The 27,999-nt window shown below is 39.9% G+C and overlaps 1 protein-coding gene across 10 annotated transcripts; it reads right to left on the bottom strand.

The window, feature by feature from the left end:
* Positions 1–15: 15 nt before the first annotated feature.
* On the bottom strand, positions 16–27,991 carry LEPROT (leptin receptor overlapping transcript). 10 transcript variants are annotated; one of them, XM_074598374.1, is made up of 6 exons: positions 27,887–27,991; positions 27,584–27,659; positions 26,584–26,770; positions 25,207–25,341; positions 21,386–21,416; positions 16–619 (listed from the first exon to the last, which is right to left on the bottom strand). In XM_074598374.1, exons 1-4 carry the CDS (start codon positions 27,900–27,902, stop codon positions 25,225–25,227), a joined length of 396 nt encoding a protein of 131 aa, XP_074454475.1. In that variant the 5' UTR covers positions 27,903–27,991; the 3' UTR covers positions 16–619; positions 21,386–21,416; positions 25,207–25,224. The 10 variants fall into 10 exon arrangements, with proteins under 10 accessions (XP_074454475.1, XP_074454468.1, XP_074454470.1 ...); XM_074598367.1 differs by having other exon boundaries at positions 25,229–25,341; XM_074598369.1 differs by lacking the exon at positions 16–619 and adding an exon at positions 1,220–20,814.
* Between the last annotated feature and the right edge of the window lie 8 nt (positions 27,992–27,999).

The raw sequence follows: 27,999 nt of genomic DNA, 5'->3' as shown, positions 1-27,999 counted from the left end.
ACAATTTGTTATCTATAACTATTTTAATCCAAAAGTGTGAACAACAACTTAGTGTTCAGAAGTAATGGAAGGATACAATTTTGATCAAGAAAAGCAGTTTCACAATCTCAAACAACACAGATACAGGAAATTTACAAAATAACCCAAAAGCATATGATTGCTTTAAAAGGTCAGTTATTTATAAACTATCTCATATTTAAAAAAAAACTTGTTTATATAAGACAGAATGTAATGTTGGGTAAACTACTAAAAGTTTTGCCATCATCTTTGCTGCAGTGATGATTTCACCTGTAGTATTATATATAATTCTAATTTTTATTTTGATTAGTTTTTAAATGGTAATTTGTCCTCAGATTGTTTAAGGATAAAAATCAGAGCTTTATTTTAAAAGTAACTCGTTATCCTGTGTCTTCTGTTTTTTCTAAAGATATTGAAAAGCAAGATAGCTTACTCCATCATCTTCATTGAAGCAGCGTTGGTTATACACACACAACTGTACACAGAGTTCTAAGTAAAGGATACACGCGTAGTTCTAAAGTAAGAGCTTTACAGTGGTCCATGCCAGGTGTCATTAAAGATACGACACGAAACCCAACCAAAGGAAGGCTTGGAAAAAATACTAAAACAAACAGCAAAAGCAGAGATTAAGTTACAGATTAGAGATAAACCCCTTAAAAGAAACAGCAAAAACAGAGATTACAGATTTGCTACAACCCCACATGAGATATAGAATCTCCTCGGTTTGCCGTAAAGATAACAATGTTGACTGTAGCATTAGGAGCAGGAGGGATAACAAGATAACGAGGAAAGTAAACTTAGTATAGCCACAGTAGGGAGAACACCGAAAGAGTTTAATACACGAAAATAGTTATGAAAAATTAGCACATGAAATTGCAAGATCAGGGCACTAGTATTTTAAACAAAACTGTTTAGTAGTACAATAAGAGTTAAAAAAATTTACAAGGTGTAATAATATCTGATTTCTAAAACATACAAGACTTTAGAACATATCGGGTGTGGGGAGGTTGAGCAGTTGGGGAGTAAACCCCAAGGAGAAGGAATTAGGAACTATTTAAAGCAAAGGACAGTACTGGCAGTAAATTGGATGGTTATAAACCTGCCACAGAAACATTTAGGCCTATTATTAAAATATGAGTCTTGGCCAATAGAAGACTTATTTCTGGAACAATCTTTAATGGGAATAACAGGACAAAAAAGAAACAGTTTAAGCCAGAGTTTAATGAGTTTTTGAAACGAATGATGGTAGAGGTTGGTGTCTCTAATAAAAAGAAAACTCAATAAAATAATCTAGACAGGCATATCTAGCCTCATGTTTCTTTGCTACCAATGAGAGTTCCTTGAGTTACAACCAATTTCACACACAGTTCAGACCACTCGGTACCACTCCCCTTTCCACTTTCCACACACGCAGATTTAAAATTTTATTGACAGTCAATTATCTCACCCTCTCTCTGAATATACCTTTCCTCACGCTGCTGCTTGAAATGCAGCTATGCTTTATTTACCACTTCCTCACTTCCCCAGTTGTTTTCAAGGCTCACATGGTATCCCCTCATGTGGGTTATTTTCTCTTAATGAGATCCATTCTTTCAAATCTCTCTTAAAGACCTGCTTCTGCTATAACGTATGTCTCCGTTACCTGCTGGCTCTTTTAATTTAAGACTAGTGGATAAAAACCACATTTTACTCCACAAGTAGTGGTGTAAATCACATTTTGACCCTCTTGCACTTCAGCATTTGTCCTTGTGAATGAAGAGCTCTTTGAGAGAAGAGCTGACACATATGTAAAGCAACACCACATATTTAACAGGAACTTCCAATTAAAAAACCAAACCCCAGAAACTATGCCAAGGAACTTAAAGTGAGGACTGAGCCCTGGTGGAAAAGGTGCATCTTTATTCTTGCTCGTGTTCATCCTTTTTCTTGGAAAAGGCAGGGAGGGTTCAGAACCAGAGACTGATACGTCCCAGATATACGCAACTGCGTTTTTTTACAATGTTTTTTTCTTTTCAGCAATATTATTTTAAAATAAATGCAAAACCAGTACCTCTGTTTCATAAGGCATGGAGAAAAATATTTTTATTTACCTGCTGCAAGCTCTTCTCAGTAAACAGACTTGAACGTGGTACAGTACTATCTGTTATATTGTGTGAATAGTGCAACCATGGCTGCATAAACAAACCTAATGATTGGCTTTTATTTATTTATTGACTTTCTGTAATTCATGATCCATTTCCTCAAAGTAGCATCAGGCAGTTTCGTTCCTCATTAAAATAACCACCACTTCTAATTGACAAATTCTATTTTTAAAATATTTCTCTGTTCTAATACAACAGTTTGGGAAATGTGACTACATACAGTTTGTGTCTGAGGTTAGGAAGCCATTGAATTTTTTTGTATCCCAGACTTTCATGGCATAAGCAAAAGCTGTCACAAGCTGTCCAGTCTGCCATGTCTCTGCTAGGCGAGATCCAAAGAGAGACCACTAGAAAATCATTTCCTATTTTGGTTAGAACATCTTGAGACAAACGTTTAACAGAGTAAGTTTTCTTTCACTTCCCCCATGTAGCACTGGTGTTCAGGGAACCAGAAAAAAACGTACACTAGTACATATTTATTTTTTCTCTTTTTAAAGATTTTTTTTCCTCCCTTAATATCTAAACTAAATATTCCGGAAGTTTAACCCTCTTACTTTTTCATATACTTAAGAAAGACAGAAGACAGGTAACGCCTTCTTTCAGAAGTCCTTTGCTGTATGTTACATTGTCTTACTGTGTGAGCCGATGCCAGCAGGACATAGGAACACCCACAAACCACGGACAGAAAGCAAAGAACAAGTTTAATCTTGATACCTCGCAGACCAGGGAATCTCCGAAGCAACACCCGGGCAGAGGCACGCAAGCAGGGACCGCGGGCACCATAGTGCAAGAGAGAGTTCTTGTTAGCGAGAGTCCTTGGCAGTGAGAGCGGGTGCGGACTCCCTGTTCTTGCTGGTATTTAAAGGGTTCAAACAGCCGTAGTTTTCCCACTGTGCTTTGATCTTGTTCAGCAACAGGCCAGGATTCTCAAGCGGCTGGATAAGGTGTCCCTGAGTCCATCACAGACGTACGTTATCTAAGTGCAAGTGTTTTTCTTGCAAGCACCCGAGACTGAGTAACAATTACTGTGATAGATGTGTTTTCCAGCACCCCAGCAGCGAGTCACTTAAGCATATTTGCAATCCTCCTTGCTGATCTTCCATTGCTTTCCCACACTTACACAGATCATCCTTTGTGTAAACTAAAGTTCCATTTCTTTCAGTCTTTCTTTATAGATCATCTTTTCTGGAGCCCTGCGAATGCTAACTGATCTCCTTTGGACTTACTCCTGGTGCTGTCTCTCTCTTCTGAAGAGCAATGCCCAAAATATTCCAACCAAAGTCTTGGTAGTGCTATTTAGGGGGAAGAAATCTCTCACTTTTTACATGAGACAACCCTGTTGACACATCCCATAAGGATGTTTGCTTTTTTATCTCCCGACAGTGCGCCTGTGTTGACTCAGGCTCGCTTTGCGCATCTCCCTAACCCTCAGATCCTTCCTGCAGAACTTTCATTTGTGCACTTGATTATTTCTCAGTTAAGTGCCTTGCACTTGTCTTTATTGAATTACAGCCTATTTATCTCAGACCACTTCAGCAGTTTGTCACGTTGAATTCTAATCTTGTTCTCTAAAGTGTTTGCACCTGTTGCTAGCATTTTATCCAAAGAATTAATATAACGTGCACTTTTCAACTATTCAAGGATTTACTGAAAATATCAAATAGACTTCAAGTGTACCCCTGAATAACCACAGCACATATGGTCTTCCAATCTGTGACTTCTTTACTGCTCTTTTGGTTTGGGTTTGTTTTTTGGTTTGGTTTTTTTTTTTTTTGGGGGGGGGGGAGGGGAAGTTCCTTTCTGTCCAACTGAACACTTTTCAGTCACTTAATGTAGACTAGGCTTCCCTAACTTGCTTAGGAGAAAGTCACAAGACACATCAAAAACATCACCAAAGATAATATGCTATGATGTTATTAGTTTGCCATATCTGCAGGAATTCCCCTCACTACCAAAAACATTTTTTGGTCACCCCAAGGGACCCTTTTGTTTCCATCTGTCCTTTGTCTCTCGGATTTACCCCTACATGCTTGTGTTATTCTTTTACAAGTCCTCTTCAATCACTTAACCTAGCTTTCAACTCCAACTAAAGGTTCACATTACTGAGGAAAATGCTATTTGCTCCTCTACTAACTTTCCTAACTTTAATTCACACTGGAGTAGGTGCTTTCCTGCCTTTCATGCATATTATTTCCAAGGAAATGCCAACTCTTCTGGACAACTCTTCTCTTTAGACTTACTTTCCATTTGATATTCACCCTGAGTTTATTGAAGTCTTCTTTCTCAAATACTTTTGTCTCTGTTCCACATTTCACCTCAGATTTTCTCTCTTGAAGCATTATAAAGATAACCAAGGTCCAGAAACCTTTCAGAGTTACATATTGAAGAACAACAACAAAATGCCATAAAATACCAAGTCCCAAGTGTTTTTGCAAAGCACGTGAGAAGACCTCAGTGACCTACTGCATGCTTTGCAATTGACTGAGAGCAAGTAACACATAACTGCAGATGAAGTTTCACTGACAGAACAAAAGTACTTAATGTTATTTAGCCTTGAAGGTTTGTTTGTTTGTTTATTTTAAAAATGCAACATTAAAACAATTCCTTCCCTTCCACCAATGGTGCTGGATGCAGTCGTACAGCCACTGTGCTGGCAGATAATGATAGTACCCTGACCTCTTACAAACAAAAACGTGTATAATGTCCTACGCAGCTTTACATCCATATAGATATCTATTGAGATGCTAATCTTGCTGCCAGGTAGTACCGCAACCCCGTCTCTTCTAGGCTTGCAAAAAGAACTACAAACTTCCTGCTCAAGAGCAAAAAAATAAAAAAACCCAAAACATTAAAAAACAAGTTATTTTCTTCCTGTAGTGAGGAAAAACGCTACAGCCATCTGCCCCAACAGTGACAGGTTAGTGACAACATAACAAGTCTGAACTGAAGCACTTTTCCTGAAGTTTCCAGTTCCAGAATAAAAATGCAAAAATCTGAAGCATACTAACCTTAGCTACTTGGTGCAACTGAGCGATTATGCATCTGAAAGAGCTAGAAAAAGTGTTAGAAATTCAGCTTCAGTTCTACCAGGTTAAATTCGTCATTCCTGAGCACAGCTGAGCTCCTTCTGGGTTTTTAGCATGGGTTTCAACATTTTCCTTGGGTTTTTTCCCTTCTAATCTATCCGATTTGATTCATGCCAAGTTAACCAGTTTATATTTAAAGAGGTGAAAGAGACTAACTACAGAACTGCTACAGAAAAATCAAATACTGTTATTCTATATAAAAACTAATCACATGTATATATGTATCAGAATTTTTTCTAAATCATTTAATGACCAGAAGTTTGTCTGTTTTCATTATGAAGTTAATGCAAAGACGGGCTCTGCCTCCACAAGGGGATGTTTTCAGTAATTCATTTTTGCTCCTGCAAGAATGTTTTTGCACTTAATCTCTCTTTACCTCTTTACGAACATCCAAGCTTAATCAGCCAACCAAAAGCTTGCTAATGTTTTAAGACCACCAACAAAATTAAACTTTAGTTTTTGTGCACCCACAGAAACGCTGTCTGCAATCCGCATTGCAAAATAAAAATAGCAGAGGTGGGGATTAAATGTATTCTGTGCAAAAAATATGAATTTTTCAGGAGAAAACCCATGTTTCCCATAGCTGTACACATATCACAGTCCTGTACTTTGACTGATACAATAAATTGGCATTAAATACACTCACAAACTAAACTTTTAGTCACAGAATAAAAAAAAAATAGAGTCATAACAAGAAAGAACAATTGAATAGATATTAAAACTTATTGGACATACCATTATCAAGTACAACCAGGTGATTACATATATGTTCCTCCTTTGCTGGAAACCCCTAGCAGCTGCACGCTCGGATTTCCTCTCCAGACTTATGCAAGGGTAACTATTTAATTTAATAAAGATAATCCAAGAGACACATCTGTCTAATTTAGAGCAGGATAATTCCTATTATTCAGAAGGTCCCCATTGATTTATGTTTTACAGGACAAAAAGTTGAAGTGCTGCTTTGGACTGGAGAAACAATTGCAGCTCTGGGAGTGCACACATTTACCTTCCAGAACAGAATAATTCATCGTTAGGTGTCTAAACCTCATTGACAGCGATTCACCTTGGAGGCACAGAGGAATGAATCACATCTGTTAACAGCAGAGATGCCAGCAGCAAAATAGGGATCTTAAAACATTGACTCATTCACAGACATTTTATGCCACCATCAGAGAAACTTTTGAACCAGGTGAAGCATGAACAGACCTTCTCTTTTTTGAAGATCTGCAAAACTCGTATCTTTTCTCACATGATGGCAGGATAAGACCAGTTTGTCTGTGAATAGCGGAACAGCTGAACCATCCTGTCTGCAGAGCAGTTATTGCAGAGTGCCCTGGTAACCTGCTAGTAAGGTGCCCACTGGGAAAAAGAGAAGTGGGATTCCAAATCCGTGTCTTTATATGAAAGAATAAAATTAATCTCTCTCTCTCTCTCTCTCTGACACACTGGACAAGCACCTAAAAGGGAGTAGATCCTTCTCCTGTGAGAAACAAATCCACGTGAAATTATTGACAAATAGTTAACAAGTTCTGTCTTTGGGGTTAAATTTAATATTAAATTCTGCCTCACTGCAGAGTTATATTAACCTTAAACCTTTTTTTTTTCCCAAGGAACTTTGTGCTTCAGATATTCTACCATTGCACTATAAGAAGATGCTCCCTGTCCTGAAAAGAACACAGGAAACAACAGAAGGATACCAAGAGAAATATTAAAACCTTAAGAAATAATAGGCTGATTCCTGCACTGGCCGAAGGAGGTGAGTGCCCCACGATGGATGTGGCAGTCATATACTGAATCTAGTGGCGTGTTGCTAAACACCTGATGGAAACACACAGAAGTGAAGGGAAGAAATCCCTGCCAGACTAATGTAAGAAGTGTTGTCCTCAGAATATTTATGCTCAGCTGCATATTCTAGATGCTCAGAAACATGTACATTCAAATATCCCATTCCTAGTACATAGAGAAAAAACTGGAGAGAGACTTAAATATGTGTAGATTGTGATATAAACTACTATTGCCATCTTAAATGGAAGTTTTTGAGGCAAGAAAATAGTTGCAGAGGATGAAGTAATTCAGTGAGTCAGATAGAGAGAAATTACACAGAGATGGTAAGTCTCTGAGGATAATAAAGACTTTGAAAATTATTCATGAGAGAAGTGTAAAAAGTTTGATTCATATGCGAGAAATTGCCCACTTTGGCATCATGCTTTTTTTCCCCACACATTAATAATTCAAGTCGGTAGACACATCAGGTTTCTAGATTTTTATGTTTCCTTATGCTTTTAAGCTTCTGTGTTACTTCCGTAAACCATCTCGGAGTTCTCCGAATAAGTTTGTCTGAAGCATCTATACAAACAATACTAAAATACTAAAAATACTTATGGACTGCAGGCATTTTTGCAGGAAAAACATGTCATCTTCTGGATGCATCAGTGCCAAACTTGTTCACAAATTGGTAAGTAGTGCACAAATTCCTATGGGAAGGTTATCAAGATGACAGAACCAGGCTCTTCAGTGTGGTGCATGGTCAGAAAACAAGAGATAACAGGCATAAATTGAAATGAGAGGGTTCAGAAATGACAGCAATAAAAACTTCTTCCCCATGAGGACAGTCAAGCAGTGGAACAGGAAGAGCTGTCTCCATCCTTGGAGGTTTTCAAGACCAGATGGATAAAGGCCTGAGCCACCTGGTCTCATCTCACAGCTGGCTCTGCTTGAGCAGAAGGTTGTTTTAGAGAATTCCTGAGGTCTCTTCTAACCTTAAATACCCAGTAAGCCCCGTCATCCTGTGGGAGCTGTATCTCATCATCAAGAAAAATTAATGACAACTTTGTCAATATATGCTTTAAAAAAAAAATAACTGGAAAAGCAATTAAAACCAAAAAACTAAACATTTTTCTCCCTTATGAATGCATTCCTCTATCTGTACACAGGCAGAGATGCATTTGATGTTCTGCGTTACCCTGAAGAAAGGTTTTTCCCAAGGCAGCCAAGCTTACAAAGTTTAAGTTGAGTTTGTAGCTGTGATGGCTCACTGGCAGAACAGCCTGAGCATAGCCCAAAAGGCCAGCGCTGGCCATGCTAACTGGTCTCATAAGCACTGGAGAGCAAGTCACTGCAGGTCTGCAAGCTGAGCCTACTGCCTTGAGTGCAGCCCCAGGAGAACAGGTCTGTGGTGGTCCTGGACCTACACTGTAAACGTGCATGGTGTCTTGCTGGCCATACGGACTTGTCAGCCAAGGCCAACGCTACTTGCACCGTGTTTGTGCAGATTTGATTAGTTTGATCATGAGTCACTGGAACTGGTCTCAGCCCATTGGTAATACTGGCAATTCTTGTCTGTTAAAGTATAATCTCCTCAGGGCAAGTGATTTCCTTTGGAAACACTCATTCATTGCCCATCACAGTGAGTCCTGATCTCAGCTCATCAGCGGTATCACAACAGAGCTTTAACTAACAGCTTCAGAAAGACGACTACTGACAGCAAGCGAGCCTTACGTTGCACCTACATCATAACCCATCACACTGTTGCACAGTAACATTGGTTTTTCTATGGGCTAGGTCAGATTACAGATACTATGCATACAATTTTTCTCATTGCCATAGCTGGGAATCTAACCAGACAGCACAGTGCTCTGTTCCTATGCAGAGAAGCATCTCAGCCTCCCTCCATCCTGTCACAAGCTGCATAAGAGTCTTTCCTTCTCTGTTCTGGCCAGGTGAGGTGCATCCAGATCCTCCAGTTTTCTGTTTGCTACTGCCCTCTCTCCCTTACAATGGATTTCAGCCCCCTTCCCTAGCTTCAAGCTGCTTCTTTCCATTTGCAAACTGGCTTTGCACCCATTTGCTCCTCCCTCTTGGCTCTCAATCTTTCCAGTCCTTTGTGAGGACTTTTCCTTCAGCCTCCCTGGGAACTCAGACGCCATTGGCAACCATTCTAAAAGCTTATCCAGGAGGCTTGTTCCCTTCACATCTCCTTCCCCAAATCCCATCCTTCCCAGAAGACAGGAGCCCTGCAGGACGTACCTCACGTGTTTAAAGCCTGAAGGGTGTCAAAACCCCTCTGAGAACTTGCAGCTGGCAGATACGAAGGTTGTAGCCCAACCCCTTTGCAAGAACCCAATAAGCTTGTGATGTTCCCAAATGCTTCTGTGCGTGATCTTTTAGGAAACAAACTATGTCAAATATAGCACAATGTGGGTTTCCTCCTGGCAATCAAACGCATCAATGGTCTAGTCACAAAAGCCAACACAAAATATGTAATACCAACAGGTTAAACAGCAAGGACCCGCTCTTACTCATCTTTTAGGGAAACAACTAACATGAGCATATGCAAGCAAGCACGGGGAAGTTTTCAAAATGGAAAGATGAGCACAAAACCCACATATCCTTGATGTTCACAAGATATGACTCTTCATTTATGCAAATCTGTAATTACTTTGTAATCAAAGGATACAATGCAAATTTGAGACAGCAGAGGTGACACCTCAGGGGACAGTCAGCTCTGATGGCAGCCCTGGCTGTGGCCAGCATGGGGTCAGGAGTGGCACAGAGTCACTTCTGCTGCTCAGATGGAGAGAGAGGGAGGGAGGAAGAGAGGAAAACAGAGCAACACTAAACACACTCGGGTCCCCAAGCGACACCTCTCTCCTGTTCAGCTGAATCCGTGGAACAGGAGGGAGGAATATATAATATTTCATAATGTATTCTTAATTCTTTTTATAGTTAGGTAGCTCTAGCTGCTAGGAATAAGCTTTCGAGGGAGGCAGAAGGGAATGGTCTACAGAAAATTCACTAGAAGGAATTTTCCTCCGTTTTTAAGCCTTCACGTGTCTGCATGAGGGGTCCCAGGTAATTAGTTCTGTCACCATTAGTGAAGACCATTTCCTGAGTGCCAAAATGCAATTTGGCAAGAAGAAAATACTGAGTGCATTTGGGGGGGAAATTGCATCAAAAATATAAGTTTGGCAAAAAAAAGTGTTCCTTTAACTAGCAGGCTCTGCAGTTTAACTTACATTTTGACAATTTATATGGGTTTGATATGTCTATTTACTGGGCTTTTAAATAAAAACACTAGTTACTATAGTAACATTTACATCATAGGTTGTACTGATGCTGCCTCTGAGATACAGAAAACCAATCTGCTGTGTTAACCTTTGTACTTCACTTCTCCAATATTTTAAATGACAAACCTGTTTTCTAATAAATTCTCTTTTTCTCTAATTATTTTACTTCTCAGATTATAAAGTAAAATACGATTGATCTAATTTTCTTTTCAATGACTAAGCCCTATGTGTGGGAACATAAAACCTGGTTCCAGGGAGAACAAGGAGAATGTATGTAGAAAGAGAACTGCAGTATGGGGAAATAAGACAAATCTTGCTTTTCTAGTCCTCCTCTTGTAGGAATCACAGTAAAATGACAGATTATTATTTCTGTGGATGAAGGGTCTTCTCCTCTGTGGCTTTTATTTTAGCCTGTTAGAACAGCAAAGCAGCACGGCCCATTCTGAGCTCTGCCTGTACTGTTCTTTCCACTATTTTCCCAGCCTCTTATCAGTTGATTTATCGTTTTCAAGTGCTTCTGTACATCTGCTATATTTGCACCCCTGCATACCTATTGGCTTACTTTATGAAAATCACAGGATTAATCACAAGATGCAGAACACAGACAACCCTGCTCAGCCAACTTTGTTCTCTGGGATCCCCTCCACTGACAGAACGCTCCTAAGCTTGCAGTGTCCTGATTTAGAGCTGGAAGATCTCTTAGGCTCTCCATGAGGTCTTATTGCTGCAAGCTGGCATGGTTAACCTCTGTTCTAACTCTACAGAAGCAAGATATTTAGATAGCTAAATGCAACCCTCTTTGGCAGATGAGGAAATGAAACAAGGACATACACGAAACAAGTGCCTATAGCTGCCTCTTCCCATAGCTCGTATCTTTACAGGCAGGAATCAAGACAAAATACAAAGGCATGATTAAGTTACAATAAAAGCAACTGTTGAAGGCTTCCTCTCATGTGTCCCTACGGTGGGGAAAACAGAAACAAGCCCTCCACGTGTTCTTATGTGTTGATTTCCTTCCCTGAACTCTTCATCTTACTGCATTTAACACATTTCCAGCTTACAGTAGCAGAATGAGATCCTCCATTTCTCCCTTCTGCAAAGACGTGCTTAAACATTTACTAGGGAAACGTGTTGGGGGGGGGGGGGGGGCGGGGAAGGCAGTAGATCAAATAAAGGGAATTTTAAAAAATGCAGCTTGACAGAGTAAAAGATCATTGGTGCTTTAGCTGAGGTTCTTGATTCCAGTAAAAAACTTCCCGATCATGCATTTACCTAACAGGAATTAGCAGCTAGAAAATACAGAGAGCAGAGGATAATGCAAAGAGTGAAGGTAACTTACACAGAGCTATCAGACACCTCTCCAATGGGCTGACTTGCTTTTTCCTTCTATTTTTCTTTCTGATGTACATATACCCAATTCAGACTGTAGTGAAAACGTGCATAAATGGGACTGTAGCACAGCCAGAACACTGCTGGTCACCTAAAGTTACTCTTTGCTGATGTCATAACCATGGAAAGAAAACATGATTTGCTTTTGGTTCAGAAGAGAAGCATTGTTTAGTCTATTATCCCCATAATCCCTGCCAGGATGAGAGCTCCACTCAACTACATTTCAGTGAAAAGAAAGTAAACACCACTACTTTTTTCCTAAGGGGGTGGTGGTAGTAATATATCTCCAGAAGCGCTTTATAAAACCTGGCACCAATCTGAGTTTCTCAAGTGTGTCATCTAGCACAGAGGACAGGAATTCACAGAATAGAACTGGCAAGAAAGATAAACGGTGGAGAAAATGAGAAGGTTTTTTGAAAAACTTAATGAAAAAAAAAATCTAGACCTTTTAGCAAATTAAACATTTCTAAACCTGGCAGAAGTATAGCACATTGCCCAGTGTGACATTCACGCGTTCTATACTACAGAGGAAAAAATGCAGAATGGAATAGTGGCCTAATTCAAATTGAGGCTGCTTTTGTGGTTTTGCCTGTGGAAACAGCATTTTACTTCAAATATTTATGTATCAGTGATGAGTTTCATCCAACATAACATAGAAATCCCATCTACTTCATGCCCACAATAAATGAAAATGCCACTATGCTTTTCTTGAAAGCAGGGGAAGTTAGAGAACGGGTACAAGGATCCTCACCCACCTTGTCCCATTATCCCAAAAGGGAAAAAAAAATTCCTAAATAGGAGAGAATGTCACACGGGTCTTTCACAGCTCTTTTCAGATGCATTATTCTTCTTTAAAAAGGAAAGGCTCATATGTCCATCCACTATAGCTTAAGAGGCCTTTCATCAGGAGAACAAAAAAGGTAGCCCAGAAAAGAAACAAATCCACCAACGTTCTTTGACAAATGTAACTGGAGCAGAGATTCTGGACATGCCACTAAGAGTACCAGAGCTCCAGAGACTGAAGACACCTTCACATTCATGCATGGGAAGATTGAAAGGATCTGACCATTGTTTCAGTTTTACATTCTATTTGTAGTTAGAATCCCTTTGTTAATATTTCCTATACTTTAGGATTAGCCAGTGCTTTCAGGAACTGCATATCAGGCTTTATCCTGCAAAACAGGAGCCACGCAACTACAGTTCCTAACCAGAACAATTCCTAATCCATCCAGACATATTTCATGTCATTGGTCTCAGATGACTCCGGTCAGTCCCATTGCTCATCTCCTGTCCTCTAAGTGCCTGCAAAGCCACAGTGCCTCTGCCCACGAGGTCAGCCTTAATTCTGCCTCTTCTCCTACTCCCTACATGTTACCCTCTCCCAAGATGTGCTGTGTACAGCTTTTTTCTAGCCCGCTAGCTGTGATGCCCACCTGCTTAGTCAAAGACTGCCTCAATGTTTGTTTTCTCCAAAATAAATTTCTACCTCTCATGTAGCACCAATAAATTGATATCAGACATAAGTATTTTAAAACAAAGACGGAGGAAGCAATTAACTGGATTTTCGAGTGTTCGGATGGACTGTCACACCGTGTAGTCTTTGAAACTCTAAATTCCTCCGGGTGGAATCCATCCGGTTTCTGTGACTTGGACAATATTGAGTCAATGCCATGTAAATGCAGTGATTAAACTGCAAACTGCCTGGGGACTCTGTGAATATCCCTCCATGACTAGAACACACTGTACACGGAAAGGATTTCATTGCTATGCATCTGGAACGGGAGCATTGCTTCCGAGTGTCAGGGTCAAAAGGAAATGAAGATCATCACCATATATGAACTGCTGGCAGGAACACTGCACGCATTCATGACTTATCAGTAATACCTACTTCTGATCATAATTGCCTCTAGAATATTGTTGAAATCCTACGAATAGCCACAGAGCATTTTATGATGCCAAGATGAATACTCTGTATTTGGAGGGCAGGCAGAACTCGCCTTCAACACACCAGCCAGCGCGATGTGCTGTGCAGCCCAACGTACCGCGTTCCTCTTGTTGCATACGACTCAGTGCACACGGCAATTCAACTCGCTGAAGACACCAGGTGTCTTAAAAGCACCATCCCATGTTTGCCGCTCCAGTTTAGCAACAATTGCTATTTTGAATGGTTTGTCAAGCAACTATTAATTAATTTCATGGTGTTTTTTGGCAAGCAGCCCTTTGCTGAGCTATCTCAGCCTTAGAATCTTCTTCAGTGTAGTGTATCATATCCGGATCTGTTTCAGAATTGAGTGCCTACTGAGAACATGCATTTTTCTCTTAACTTCTAGGAAATTGTGTAATTTGCCCCAAAGTAGCTGCAACAACGAAAAATCTAAGAATCAGATTATTTTACCGAAATATCGAGCAAAGTCCTAACATACTGTGTCCAGTTTTCAGCTACTAAATTTTCAGTGTTGCTCCAAACCACATCTTTAGGCACTAATTTTAAGGGGAATTTGGCATCTACCTTTGAGGTTCTGGGTCTCAGTCTCCAAGACCTGGCAGTATTTCATCCATATTAAGATGCAATGTGATCAAGACCTACTAGAAAGCACATCTTACACGCATCTCAAAACCAGATGTATTGGATTGCCGAGACATTACGTGCAGCAGTGAAGACACTTCTGTCTCAGTAAGTTCTCAGAGCCAGATCTGACAACTTCAAAACATCAGGGAATATTCCAGCAGAAGTGACCAATAGTTTTGGAAGGAAATCAGAAAAAAGGAGAGGAAAAAAAAACATGGGGAATGGTTGGACCCCTTTCTATGCAGAGATGTTGATATTCTGCATGACTTATTTTCTAGACAAATAATAATGGGTAATGTCCTGGTTTGACAGGAAAGCACAGCATGGGAAAACAGCATGAGAAAAAAAAAGAATACAAGGGTATAGAAAAAGTGTAGTGGGAAGACAGGGAAAAATGGACTAGGAAGGGCCAGATATGGGAAGAAGCAAGAACAAGAAGCAGATGGGCCCTGCTGGGGCGGAAATGATGTGTATAGATAGCCCTGGCACAGAGGAGGTGTGACCGGAGAGAAGACCACGAGATTCTGATATGATGGAAAGAGGGAGACAGAGTCCCAACAAAAGGCCGGGGGTGAAGTCCTTGTGAAGGGGCTCATGCTACCAGCAGGAACCTTCTACCTACCACCAGCAGGAAGCTTGCTGCGCCTCGTACTTAGGGGCTGCTGAGAGCATTTCTGGCTGCGACAACGGATTTTGAAAATGTTGCCCTCCCTACTCGGCAGCAGCAATCGGAGCAGTATGACATGGGCATCAAGCCAACAAGCACTGACTGGGACAGCTGTTTCCTATTGTAGCAACCCCAGTTTTCAGTGCCATGTGGACCGGGCTCAGAGTACACTGACGCATGGAGCGCGGCTTGTGGGGAGGGAGGTGATCCGTATGGCATGTTTCGTTCCCACATGAACTCCACACGGGAAACGTTCCCTCGGACAGTACTACCCTCCCTTTGCCAAGGGCTCTTGCTTCTGCACGAGGAGGTAAAGGCTAAGCCACCGCTGGTGCTGGAGAAGACAAGAATGGGCAGGGAAGGAGCCAGCCCTCTCACACCGGTTTCTGTTGGCAAGGACCCCCACAAACACCAGTGAACCTTGACACCTGGATCACACGGAGAGCAGACATGAATTTCAGTCCTTCCACACAAACAAAAATGCTGTGTTGTATAAAGACCAGAGCTGTTCATACAAGACTAGATTAGAGCAGGAGAGAAGATTCAGGTACAGAATGCATGCTAGTCTTTCACTTGTATCCCACACCTTGCATCCTGTTTAAAATGTCACAGTCCTTTGATTTGCACATAGAGGCACTCTGCATCCCCAAACATCAAAATTCTCCCTTATTGATTAGGTATTTTAGCCAAAAGGTCTCCACTTGAAGTGTGTCAAACATAAATCTAATTTGATTATTCAGTTTAGTCAGGTTTTCCTTTCTGAAAGGTCATATTTAATGCAGCATTATTCCATGACGGGTCTGACTGTGGGACATCTGAATGGCTGCTGATATTGTGGCACCCACGGATAGCCCCAGTTCAGCATCAGTTGCCTTTCCCTCCACCTTGCCACTTTTCATTTCCACCACTCCAGTTTCTTTGTACATGGGTTAGAGGGACATAAAATTGACTATTGAACATGAGTAATAAAACTAACGTCAAAAGGTTTCATTTTGGGGAGCAAGTTTTGATGCTTAAATGGGAACAAAACAGCCTAAATCCTGTTCCCACACTCAGTCTCCAAATAAAAATACAGTAATAACGAATGGCCTATTACTGCAATTTAAAAGTTTTCAGAAGGCCAGGGAAATGCTATCAAGTTAACGTGATTACTGAAAGCGCTACAGGAAAACACATATTGATTGACCCTCATAATGAGTTTACCTACAGACTTCCTCATTACCTGCACATTGCAGATGAGATTTAGCAAAGAGAATACAATTAGCTTCAGTAACTTATAATACCTTACACCATAACTGAGAAGAGTTGTGTACAATAAAAACGGGCACTTAAACGTCAGACAAACAGATGGAAGAATGATGGTTTTACCCTTTGATTTACGTACACACAGCCTCTTACAAAGAATCAGGAAGTTCAGGAGCTATTTGTAAATGATCCACCAAAATTGACTTTATGTTTATTTCTGTCTATCAGTATAATTATTCTTGTCACTAAAGAAAAAGGAGTATGCACAGACATCAGTGCTGTCATCAACTATGACTTTCATCACTTGTCAGAAGCATTCACTGTAAACAGAAGATGAAACTAAAATTAATTGGGCCATTTTCCATACCAAATCAGAGGTATATATTTTAAAAATACCTTACAGCCCACAAAGTTTGAGAAACCATTTTTGAACAAGCTTCACACAGTGGAAGACAATAAATCATAACCACTGCCGGAGCATATTCTTTTAAGAATTATAAAACAGACATTAGGTTTTTATATTTAATAAAAATTCTTCCATTCTGTACAGAGCTTAGGACATGAGTAAGAGTTTATATTTAAAACAGAACATTAAAAAACATCCAAATATGCCAAATCAGAGCTAGTGAAAAAGTTTATCTTTTAAAAATCTTTTAAAAATTATTAATAAAGCCTTTAAGGTTTAGTACAAGGAATTTCCTGTATTTCTCACCACTAAAGACAGGTAGTAAATTACAGCCCAATTACAATCATCTGTGACTTTTTTAAAAAAAAAATACAGAAATATCACCATTGCATCTTAAGAAAAACTGTAGACTTTAACCTGCCTGTAGGTACCACTGTAGCATCACAGCTCCTGATGGTCTCACGTGGAGCTGCCCCCTGAGGAACCGCTCCCTTTTCATTTGCACTGCACACCATCACATTTTGCCTTCTCAAAAGCCACCACAGGTGACATTAATCTACTTCAGCTACAGTCTTTCTTTTAAATTGAATGGGAATATTTCCACTGAAATTACATTGGACTATGGAGGCACCAAACTCTGTACTGCTAACTAAGGGAATGGAAAATTCAGGCCTAACCTGACAGCCAGTGATTTCAACAGGAGCTGAATCAAGCTCTGAGAAGAGCAGGAGTGACTTATTCATGCTGGGATCCTCTCACTTGTTAATCATCAATCTATCACCATCATTTAGTCCAATTCAATCCCCAGACAATTCTCTGACTTGCAAGAGAAAAGTTCTTCCATAAGATTTTTTTTTTGTCTTTCAGGTGACTTACTGCAGGGAAAGCAGATTTTTCTTTTTAATGCACACACTACGGTTTTATTTTTCAGTCAGATATTTTGTTCCCTGTTCAAATCTGAGTTTTGTCATAGTGAAAGAGTGGACTCTTTCCTCATCCTGGAGTCATTATGCACAGTATTCTATGTTTTAGAAAGAAATTATACCTACAAAAGTCTGCATGGGAGTATATATAAACGAGTATGTATGTACTTATCTTTCTGTTAAAAAAAGTTTTAAGTAATTAGAAATGGGAAGTCAGACCCTTCAATGCACATCCAGAACCAATTAGTATTTTATGACATCGTTCTTTCTAAATTGTCACTTGCCTGCCCGTCTTTCCATCTTGTTCATACTATCCATAAACCACTGTTTGTTAAGTTGTTTTGAACGTGTGACTTGCTTTTGGCTCAGCTTCTTGTGACACCCGGAGCTGACAATAGCTGAGTCCCATCAGGGCAGGGAAGCAAGGACTGGTTGCAATTACTGACTGTGGGAGTTTAACATTCACTCTCTCATTCCGGAGAACCTGGAGCTGCCAGCAGTTGGGGGAGGGCTGGTTTGGGTTGGTTTTTAATGGAACTGTAGCTAAAGGCACACATGAGCAGGGAGGGGATGTCCTAGGTGGCCAGGGTTAGGTAAGGGACCTTCTGAGCAAGCCAAGAGTTAGGATGAGAGCTGGAGCAAGGACAGAGCTGCAGCTCAACGCCTACTTGGAGCTGGGATCTTCTGTGCTCTCCTTGCAGGGCTGGGGGAAAAGGACTAAAGCAAGGTGAAGAAACCAGAGTAACAACGGGGTGCAACCACTGCAAAAGAGGAGAGGGACAAAGAGACACCTCCATCAATCGTTAGGTGTCTAAAAGGGTTTGAATAATCTGAATCCTAACTGAGGATATTTGCTGAATCCTAATTAAATTTACACATTGCTCACTTATGAGACAACCAGAAAGACATTGCATTTTGAAATTGTTTCTAATGAGGATCTGTCTAGCCATTAAAAGATCATTGGAAACTAATATATTTTCTGCTGTAGATTTTAAACAAACAGCAAAATATTTGTTAAGAATGCAATCTTCTTGGAAGGAAGGAACAAAAGAAATAGCATGCTCTGGACTGCGTAAAGTATGTTATTTTGTATTATCTGATTCAAAAGCTAAAACTTACTTAGCTTACTTAGCAGAATATTTATGAGAAATATTCTACATTTCTTAATATTTTAAAATTAAACTAAGAGCAGTTCTCTTTCAAGACTTATAGGGGAAATTGTTTTATCATCATGGAGTTGTTTAAAACATCCTAATGTCTCATGGCAGTCATTAGCATTTATTTAGTTAGAAAAAAAGAAACAGAATATCAAAGAAAGATTGGCCATGCAGGGTGACGCTGAGCCATGTTACTAGAAACAAGCACAAGCTGTTAAATCCTCTCCTGGAATAAAGTGCCCTCTGTTAAAATCCAGGCATATGGATCTTTGTAGCCAACATCCCCCCCATATCCTGTGTAGTGAAGCCAGAAGAAACAGACACTCGGAGAAGATGGGCAGTCTGTTCTACAGAAGTGACTCATAAACACGCTCACAGATTGCCCTCAGACATGAAGGGATTCAACATCTAACAGGATTAGGCCTCCTTCATCCCTCCTTCCCCGCCCCACTGACCCCAACAGCAAAGTCCCACCAGCTTCAAAAGGGGAGGGCTTGATCAGTAGCCAGTAAACTACAACTATTGCAGCTTTTGTTTCTATGTTGTGTAAAGGCTTTTTTTTTTTTTTTTAAGACAGAAGACTGGTAACAAAGCCTCCTATTATATTATGAAATACCCATCTTAGGCAGGAATTAAATGAATAACAAAATCACAAGCCCAGATCAAACAGTCACAACAAAGGGTAAGCAAAACATATAAATGTCATGATGAATCCTCTTATTCCAAGCATATGCTTTGTAAAGCACGATAAATACTGTTTAACTTCTCCCCAGATCCTCAAGCAAACAAAAACATCCAAGCAGCATCTGTCATTTATTCATATTGACCAAGAAAATGAAAGTAACTTAGCCAGTATGATGGAAAATGAAGCTCAAAGCAGGTGATAAAAACAAAATTCACAGCCATCGGTAGCCCTACCTGACCTCCTGGACCTACTAGGAGACATCAACATCCCTTTTTGCCTCCAGCTCTGTTTGAGCCTCAGCACTCTATTCTCCACTTGAGGGTTTCAAATGAACTACATACAACTTGCACTTGAATGCAATTTTGGTCATCTTTTATGTGCATGTTTGTTTTGGTGTTTTTTTTAAACTCCACAAAAGTGAGCAGTTAATTTTACAAGCATTCCCCGGGAAAACATGCGATTAAAAATACAGTATAACACAGGCAACTTCCACCACTGAATGCCAGTTCAGCTGCTAGCAAGCAAAGCTAACAAAGAAAATATCAGGGTTTCAGATCACACCACCTGTGAGGACTGCTGTAACTACATACTTTAAATTCTTCATTTTGATAGGCAACAATGTTATAAGCATGTTTCACAGGAATAAGTCTTCCTTACATGCAAAGACTCCAAAGCAAGACTGTATCACAAGCAGTTTTGCACAATTATGTTCATTATACATAAATGACTTTAATAAACAAAGCCATAGGTTTAGTCTCACTTTGAAAACAATCTCCCCCCCCCCCCCCCCCCCATCATCTAAGTTTCTTCCGGGGGGAAATAGCCTGTTTTTATAATCCCTGAGCTCTCCCCAGCAATATCTGCCTCATAGATGGCCGTAAGGACCTCAAAGTGTTGAGGGCCAGCAGGAAGCAAGCCATCTGCACAGGCAGGCGAGGGATGATCACCCTCACAGGAGGGGAAGCAGGGAACAATCAACCAGTTCATTTAAAATGAGCCATTAGAAAGAAGCAGCACGCAGAATATTTGTTAAAATCTAGAGCCAGTCTATGGGAAGCAGTAATTCCAAAAAAATAGCGAAGTACCTCCAGCTGAAGTGCTAGTCATGAGGCATAAACAACTGTAACCAATTTTTGAAAATAGCAGAGACACAGCTGAAATAAACCTCAACATAAAGAGCAAAAGCAAAACAATAAAACAAGGGATAAATAAAGGAACAGAAGATTGGAGAAAACATTTCTCTGAGAGTGTCCAGCTGATCTTTAAAGTTTAATCACAATTCACCAGTCAACACTTCCTTACATGTTTTATCAAGCGACGCTTTCTTGTAAAGCCCTCTAGTACATACTGGTCATGTATTTGCAGGGATCACTTAAACAAATCAATTAGTTGTTAGTACCTGGTGTGCATCCAGCTTAATGAAATAGTCTTTTCATCCATTATCATAGATGAGAAACAATCCCTGCAGAGTAAACAATGCAGTATCTTAAAAGTCATGCTGTGTTAACAACTGAGATCAGGGTTAGAGAGATCATTTTAGAGCTTTACATAATTCAGTTTAACTATAAAAATCTACATGTGGCTTACTAGGACAAGTTTGTTTGGTTAACTTCCAGGTATTAATGAGCTTACGTTCATTTTATGGGATTAAAGTCTGTTTCAAGCTTTTAGAAAGTTACCCAAGGTCATAACTAGTTAGGAAGGTTACTGGCTTTCTTAAAGGACTGCACAGACTACAAAACCAGTGCAAGACTCCTGCGCGTATTTAATTTTTTTCCTCCAGCTAAGTATAAGTTGACAGGGACCAGCTCTTCTCTTCCATTTTATAAATAACGGTTATAACATACAGATAACATTAGCAAACCAGAACCAGGTTAAATAAGGGAGCTGAGGAACCAAGCCTAAAGCCTGAAGCTACTCTATTTGCAAGGCATGAGCTGGGATGGGCAGCACAGAACAGCAATCCCAAACATACTTTTTGCAAAACAAGGCAAAGGCAGCAGTTAACTGATTGAAAGCGCAAGTATACTCACCTTCTCCAAAGCTCAGATGCTCACATCATTGCTGTAAACAGAAAGCATCAGCTATTCAGGACCCAGACGCTACAGCTGCCTTCTCCTGATGGTGGGTGCTTTCACAAATTGATTAAAATAACTGAGCAGATTTCATTTTCACAAGCACTGGTGGGACCAAAATCACCCACTTAATATATTCACCAACTTAACTACCAGAGTCCTGACCTAGAAAAGAAAGAGCTTTGATGCCCTCTGCATCCCTGCCCATCAGTGCTGACAGAGCAGATGTATCTTACTCTGAACTCTTTTGAAGCAAGGAAAGTGGAAAAGGTGAAGTACTACCTTACATACCATTTTTTTTTAATGCCTTTAAAAAACTCACAGATTTACCATGTACATAAGAGATACGTGATGATAATTTACCCACATATTTGAACACGGCCTCTACAATTCATTCTTCTAATGCATGCCATAACAGCAATTCCACATATTGCAATTAGATCATGGCTTCTGAAATATGTTCATTGTATTATTGATACCATTACGAAAGCACCACTGAATATGTTTTATCTTTCCTCTCACATAAAAGTCTATTGTTGCCTCTTGAAATTTAAGACAGACAAATACTTAAGCATCAGATATGTTTATTAGACAATTCAAAAAGTCAGTTGTATTAGACTATTCAGAAAGAAAAATTGAGTATGTTTTAATTTCCGTGTATTAATACTTCATCACCTCAAGAACCTGGCAATCACAGAAAATAAAAATAGTGTTTACAAAAGTTACAAAAGCTGCACTGCATTCCGAATTACAGAAAACATGATTAGTTGACAAGGAAGCTTTATAAAAATGCAGTAACAGATTTTCACCTGATTATGAAACATAGTGATATTGCCATGTATATGCATTCACAAAATCAGCACAGTATCGAAACTAAGGCACTTTGGATACATAGTATTCACTTCCATATAGGAAAACAATTTCAGAGAAACCACAGTAAATTACAACTGGTAGATGGTGACAGTATGCCCAGTACTGGCCATCAAAGCACCAGGTTTGTGTGAATGAGTGAAGCTCTTGATAAAAAAAGCACTGAATTTTTTAATTATTTTTTTTTTTACCCTGACTATTTGATATCAAAGACTCCTTCAAGCAAATTTACTTTTAAAGAGGTCAAGGAAGATTTCCGTTATTTAAATGCTGTTAAACACAATTTTTAAAGTTAAACATTTTAAAATAAAAGCCCATGGTGAAAACTGCATGAAGTTCACGTTAAGGATTACTGCATGTTGCCGCTTTAAAAGAAGGAAACAAAAAAAATGCATTGACTTTCTCCATTCAACATTTACCTGCCATTTCATGAGGTACCCACCAACCACAGTAATATCAAAGGAAATGCAGCACGACAGATTAATCTGTCAAAGCAGCAACCTCTCTTCAAGACTGTACTTTCTAGTCCTCCTTCTCATTTTAGATTGTCCTATGTTTACTGCCTGTATCCCAATCTGCCACAAGCACGTTATTTACCAATAGATCTAGAACAGATTCTACAAATAATGATTCTCTAATTTAAAGAAAAATTAATTTCAGTTTTTCACACGCCAGTGTCTTGAAAGCAAAATTTCATCAGTATTTGAGTAGTTTTGTAGACTTCTATTGCAGCCTTCGGCACACATATTCTAAGGAGTAAAAATACTCAAGAACCCAACCCTGCAAGCACACGAGTACTTTAGCAGGAATTAAATAGACTTGTTAGCAATGACTTTAGGCATTTACAGGATCAGGCACTTAAGTTGTATGTTACTGTTGCTGTTTTACTTCACCAATTTGAATGAAAAATGCCATGGTATAGGAAAAAAAGCAACTTCTTCAAAAATCAAAGCAAGACTTATACATGGAAACTATGATTACTCTAAACAACCTGGCTCATAATTATACCAAATAATTTCCACGGTAGTCCTTTACAAATCAGTAGGCTCCAACAGCTTTCACCTAAAGTCAGGAAGGAGACACCGTAAGAAAACTTGTTTAAGCACAGCATCTTTACAAGTATATTCCTGCTATGTTCTTGAGGAAGCATTAACATCCAGAAAAAACTATCATTTAACTTTAATTCTTCTTTTACAAGAATGCCAGCCTAGACACACTTCAGTATAAAATACAGCTAACTCAGCATTCCTCAGCACTGAACTGTTCACTTTACACACATCTGAAGTTTAAATTTAAATTTAATTAACCTTTCTGAAACATGATATTCCATTCCTAAGTAAGTGATATGACATTACTTGGACCACAGAATGATTTCCATACCCTTCTTCTAGGGCACTGAGAATGAACAAAAGACCCAGTATTGGAGCGCTCATGTAACATTCATTAATTTGTGAACCTTTGCTCTGCACAGCAATCCACAGGACACCATTTTTGCAGTACACGAGTATTGAGAGAGTTTGGAGAGGAACATAAGTAGTTCCACACAACTGAGGGGGCAAAAAACACTGCATTGGTGAAGCTGCCACATCTTGTAGGGTGGATTCTATTACGTCCTTATACAATGTCCCTCATAGCTATACAGGGTTATAGCAGTCAGCTGTCACCTAACTCACACAACTATAAAATACTCATTTGCAATCTGCTAGTCTAAAGAACTTGCAGTAGTAAAACGTATCCTATGCAGGAATTCAGCTTTTTACTTCACAGATCAGAAGCCTCTTTTATGTCCATTTTTCTATGAAAGAATAATCTAAGGTGTCTCCTCCTTCACCTCTTTGCAGATTACTGAGATGTCATCTAGAGTTAGGGTTGTTTACAAAACTACACACCTCCACAATTTGCAGGATTCAACAAGTTAAAACAATAATAAAGTTTCCTTTTATAATTGTGATTATGTGAATGTTTACTAGGATAATGCCATTTAAAAATATAAGTGTTTTAATATAACAATCTCTTCTTACAGATAAAAAAATAGTAGTTGAATAAGTATGTTTTAAAAGCAATGAGAATTGAGGAGGTAAGAAGTCCTACCCAGCAGAACACTCACTTCTTTGCAATTCAGGCATTTCACACATTAGAGTTGTATCCTACATTGTGATTGTAAGTGTCCTGAGTGTAGTTTCTTCTTTTGTTTCTTCATAAGAAATGTAATGTCAGCTCTAAGCATTAAAGAGGCATTAAAGTATATTATTTCCAACATATATCCACAGTTGTTAAGTTGAACAGGGACAAAGCCTGAGTATCTTGAGGGGGGAGAGGAATTAGTTTTTAAATGAACGTCATAAGCAGAAGGATTTTTAACCAGGGTTATTTTCTTTTTCTTTCATTAGGTAGTAAAAGAGTTGGCATAACCCACGTTTGTTTTTATGTTATCAAGAAAATACACTAAAATTACAATTATTCAAATGAAAAGCAGACAGATCAATCAAGTTGAACAATATCAAGTCGGATAATCTTTATATTGACCCCTTTTGACTACATGCTTAAAAAAAGCCAACAGGCATGCTGACCAATATCACATGTATCAATGATGCTACTGTGATTAAAACAAAAGTTAATGCATATATAGTGAAAAAATGAGTAAAACAGCTTATGTTTTGTAAACTTATTTGTGGACAAATTTGCAAGAGTGATTCCAGCTTTTACTGAACACGTTAAGATGGCTGTCACAAGGGCCTTTTCCCTTTGGCTGAAATGCATTTTTAAAAAGCAAGTTATGATCTGATAATGTAAAACTACATGCATATGCACATACATACATCTCAGCGGGCACACACACATATGTTATAATATATACACATATACACACACAGAGTATACATATAGTGACACATGCTGTAAAATATTACCAGCTTCAGAGCAATGTCCTACCACTGTTCCCAGCTAAAGTCATCTCCTCTACCAAACACAAGAAAAAAGCCTAAAATAGTAAGGAAAATGACTGCATTGCCAGCCAGCACCAGACCACAGGCTCCCCATTTGATCTGAAAGGCAAGGAAATGAAACAATCAAAGCAGTTCTTATAAGACAGGTTCAGGCCAGTTATTTATATGCATTAGATAAACTAAACTAAATACTACAGAAAGGTGCTAAAAGCGTAAAGAAAAAAGACAAACAATAAATAATTCCATTTATGTGACTAATTATTCAATTAGCAACGACTCCTATTACTACTACAGCACCTCAACAGATAGGCTAATAATGCTGTGTTTTAGAACAAAATAATTTACCTTGCCATACAAATCAGTAAAACATACCTAAGTCGTAGAAAAAATCTGGTGAAACTAGTGCTCACCTTTAATTGCTATGCAACAAAATAAAAGGTCGTCTTTCAAATAAATGCCAGTAACAAGCATGGAAAACGGTACGTGGTCTTAAAAGTAAACAGCTTGCTTCAACGATCTGCTCGACTAAGTTTACTGAAATAAGTGACAAGTAAGATATAGCTATGAATTGGAGTTCCCCCTCGCGGCCACTTCTGGTTCTGCCTACTGTGAGGTCCACAACTGCAAAAGTAAACTGCAGTGTCAGGGAAATTGCGCATTACAAAAAAATTAAAACTAAGCACACAAGTTTTAAGCAAAACTGAAAGACTGATGGGGAAAAACTATGCAACACACAAAAACGTCGTCGGGTAGTTCGGGAGACAGGACAAAAGAATTCTTTGCCTTGCAAACGAATGTGACAAAATCTCACCACAGAAGAGCAGTTCAGAAAGCAAAGAGAAAAGAAGCTAGCAGCATTTCCTCAGACTTTGAGGGGACAAAGCATGAGCTTGGGAAATGCTCTGAAAACCAGAAGTGTGGCTCTGGAAGTTTGGCTTTTTATCTTTTAACTGATAATCCACTCCAGTCACCGAGTTTTCAGCATCCTAAATGGCGAAAGCAGACATTCTGAGATAAAAATAAGGAAGGTGGTGCAAGGAACGGTGCAGAAGGTGATGAGACAGAGAGGCATGAGATGAAAGAGGAGATAATATCTTGTATTGGACCAAAACAAAGCTGGAAAAAAACACCCCAGATAAAACTTTCAGTCATGCAAGTCCTTTGTTCGGGTCAAAATGCAGCACAGGCAGACAAAATTTCAGCAAAGTGATTAATTTCATCAGAATCTAGAAACATCACAATAATGAAATTAAAGACAGGATTTACAAACAGCAACAGTGCACTTAAAGATTATACTCAGTAACTGGTGTCTTACAATATAAATTAGCAAACAGAACTTACTGCTTCAACCCGAGCGAGGATTACAGGAAATCCAAAGGCAGAAACAACAATTCCAGTTGTGAAGAAATACGCCAGTTCCCTGCAGGCACTGCTGGCTGCATCACTGTCATCACTTACTCTTTTTGCAATGAAGTGGGGAATGGGGCAAATGAAGTAAAATATTAAGACAAACAGAGGCCAGTACACACTGGGGAAGGGGAAAAAAGAAAACACAAGATCGGTTCAGTTGGATGCTTCAAAAAAAAAAAATCTCAGTTTAGAAAAAGTAATTGCAATAGCTGTAGTCCTACTTTATGGTTTGAAAAGTGGATTATGTGATTTAACCACAAGCTTTCACCCAAAGGGACAATCCTACCTCGCTTTCCCTGCATACTGGCACAAACACCCATACAGCCTCATGTAGCGCAGGATCCACTCTCTCACATGACCAAGCGTTAATTTATTTTACATTTGCATCAGCTTGCTGATTCAACTCACACCACTGCCTCACAAAAATGACAGTCACCACACAGGGAACAGGAAAAGCACGCAAGCAGGAAGGGAACTGAGAGCTTTCCCAAATTAGAGGGATCTTGGAGTATAAAGCCGATTTGAAGGCACACCTTTGCATGCTCATACCTCTGCGACAGCTGTTATTAGCCTCACCCAGATTTTTAAGTGTAATAGAGATGCCAATTGGAGTCTTGTGGTTGGAGAGTTGTTTAAAGAAACAGGGAAGTAAGAGAAAGAATTGTATGAGGTTAAAAATTACTGTTTAGCAAGATGGCACCGCTTTTCCTGAGAAAGGATGGAGCTGTTTTCAGTCACTTTTTTAATGGAAATGCAAGTACTGGCAAAGGAGGTGGAATTTATTCACAACAAACTGCCATGTGTCAAGAACCAGAAAGCGGGCGACTGCTGGAAGATAACTCGAGCCACGCAGCTCAATCAAACGAGATTAACACATCAGTTAACAGATATAAAGAAGGGGAAGTTTTGGAAGCAAAGCCGGCCCGCTCACCCGTAGTACTCCAGGGCGCAGCCCAGCATGAGGAACGTCAGCCCGATGGCTCCACTGAAGGAGAGCGCCACGAGAGCTGCAACGGCACAAGGCAAGGCGGTGAGGCGGCAGCCGCCTCACCGGCTACCGCTCACCCCCTCCCCGCTCCCCCGCTGAGGCGACGCCGGGGGAAAGCGGAAGCGCAACCCGGTCGCTCGGCTCCCTCAAGAGGGCCCCGGCCCGCGGGCGGGAGAGCGGGCTCGGAGCTGCCGCACGGCAGCTCCGAGCCCGCTCTCCCGCCCGCGGGCCGGGAGCTCTCGGTACCTTTGATACCCGCCATGTTCGGAGCTCTGAGAGACGCCGAGCTGAGGTGGCGGCGGGCGCGCGACTTCCGCCTCCCCGCCGCTTAACCCCGCCCTCTTTTCCCGCACCACGTG

The sequence above is a fragment of the Larus michahellis genome, chromosome 8 (assembly GCF_964199755.1).
Source record: "Larus michahellis chromosome 8, bLarMic1.1, whole genome shotgun sequence".
In the NCBI taxonomy this organism is placed as follows: domain Eukaryota; kingdom Metazoa; phylum Chordata; class Aves; order Charadriiformes; family Laridae; genus Larus; species Larus michahellis.
This window is presented reverse-complemented; position numbering and strand designations above follow the sequence as displayed.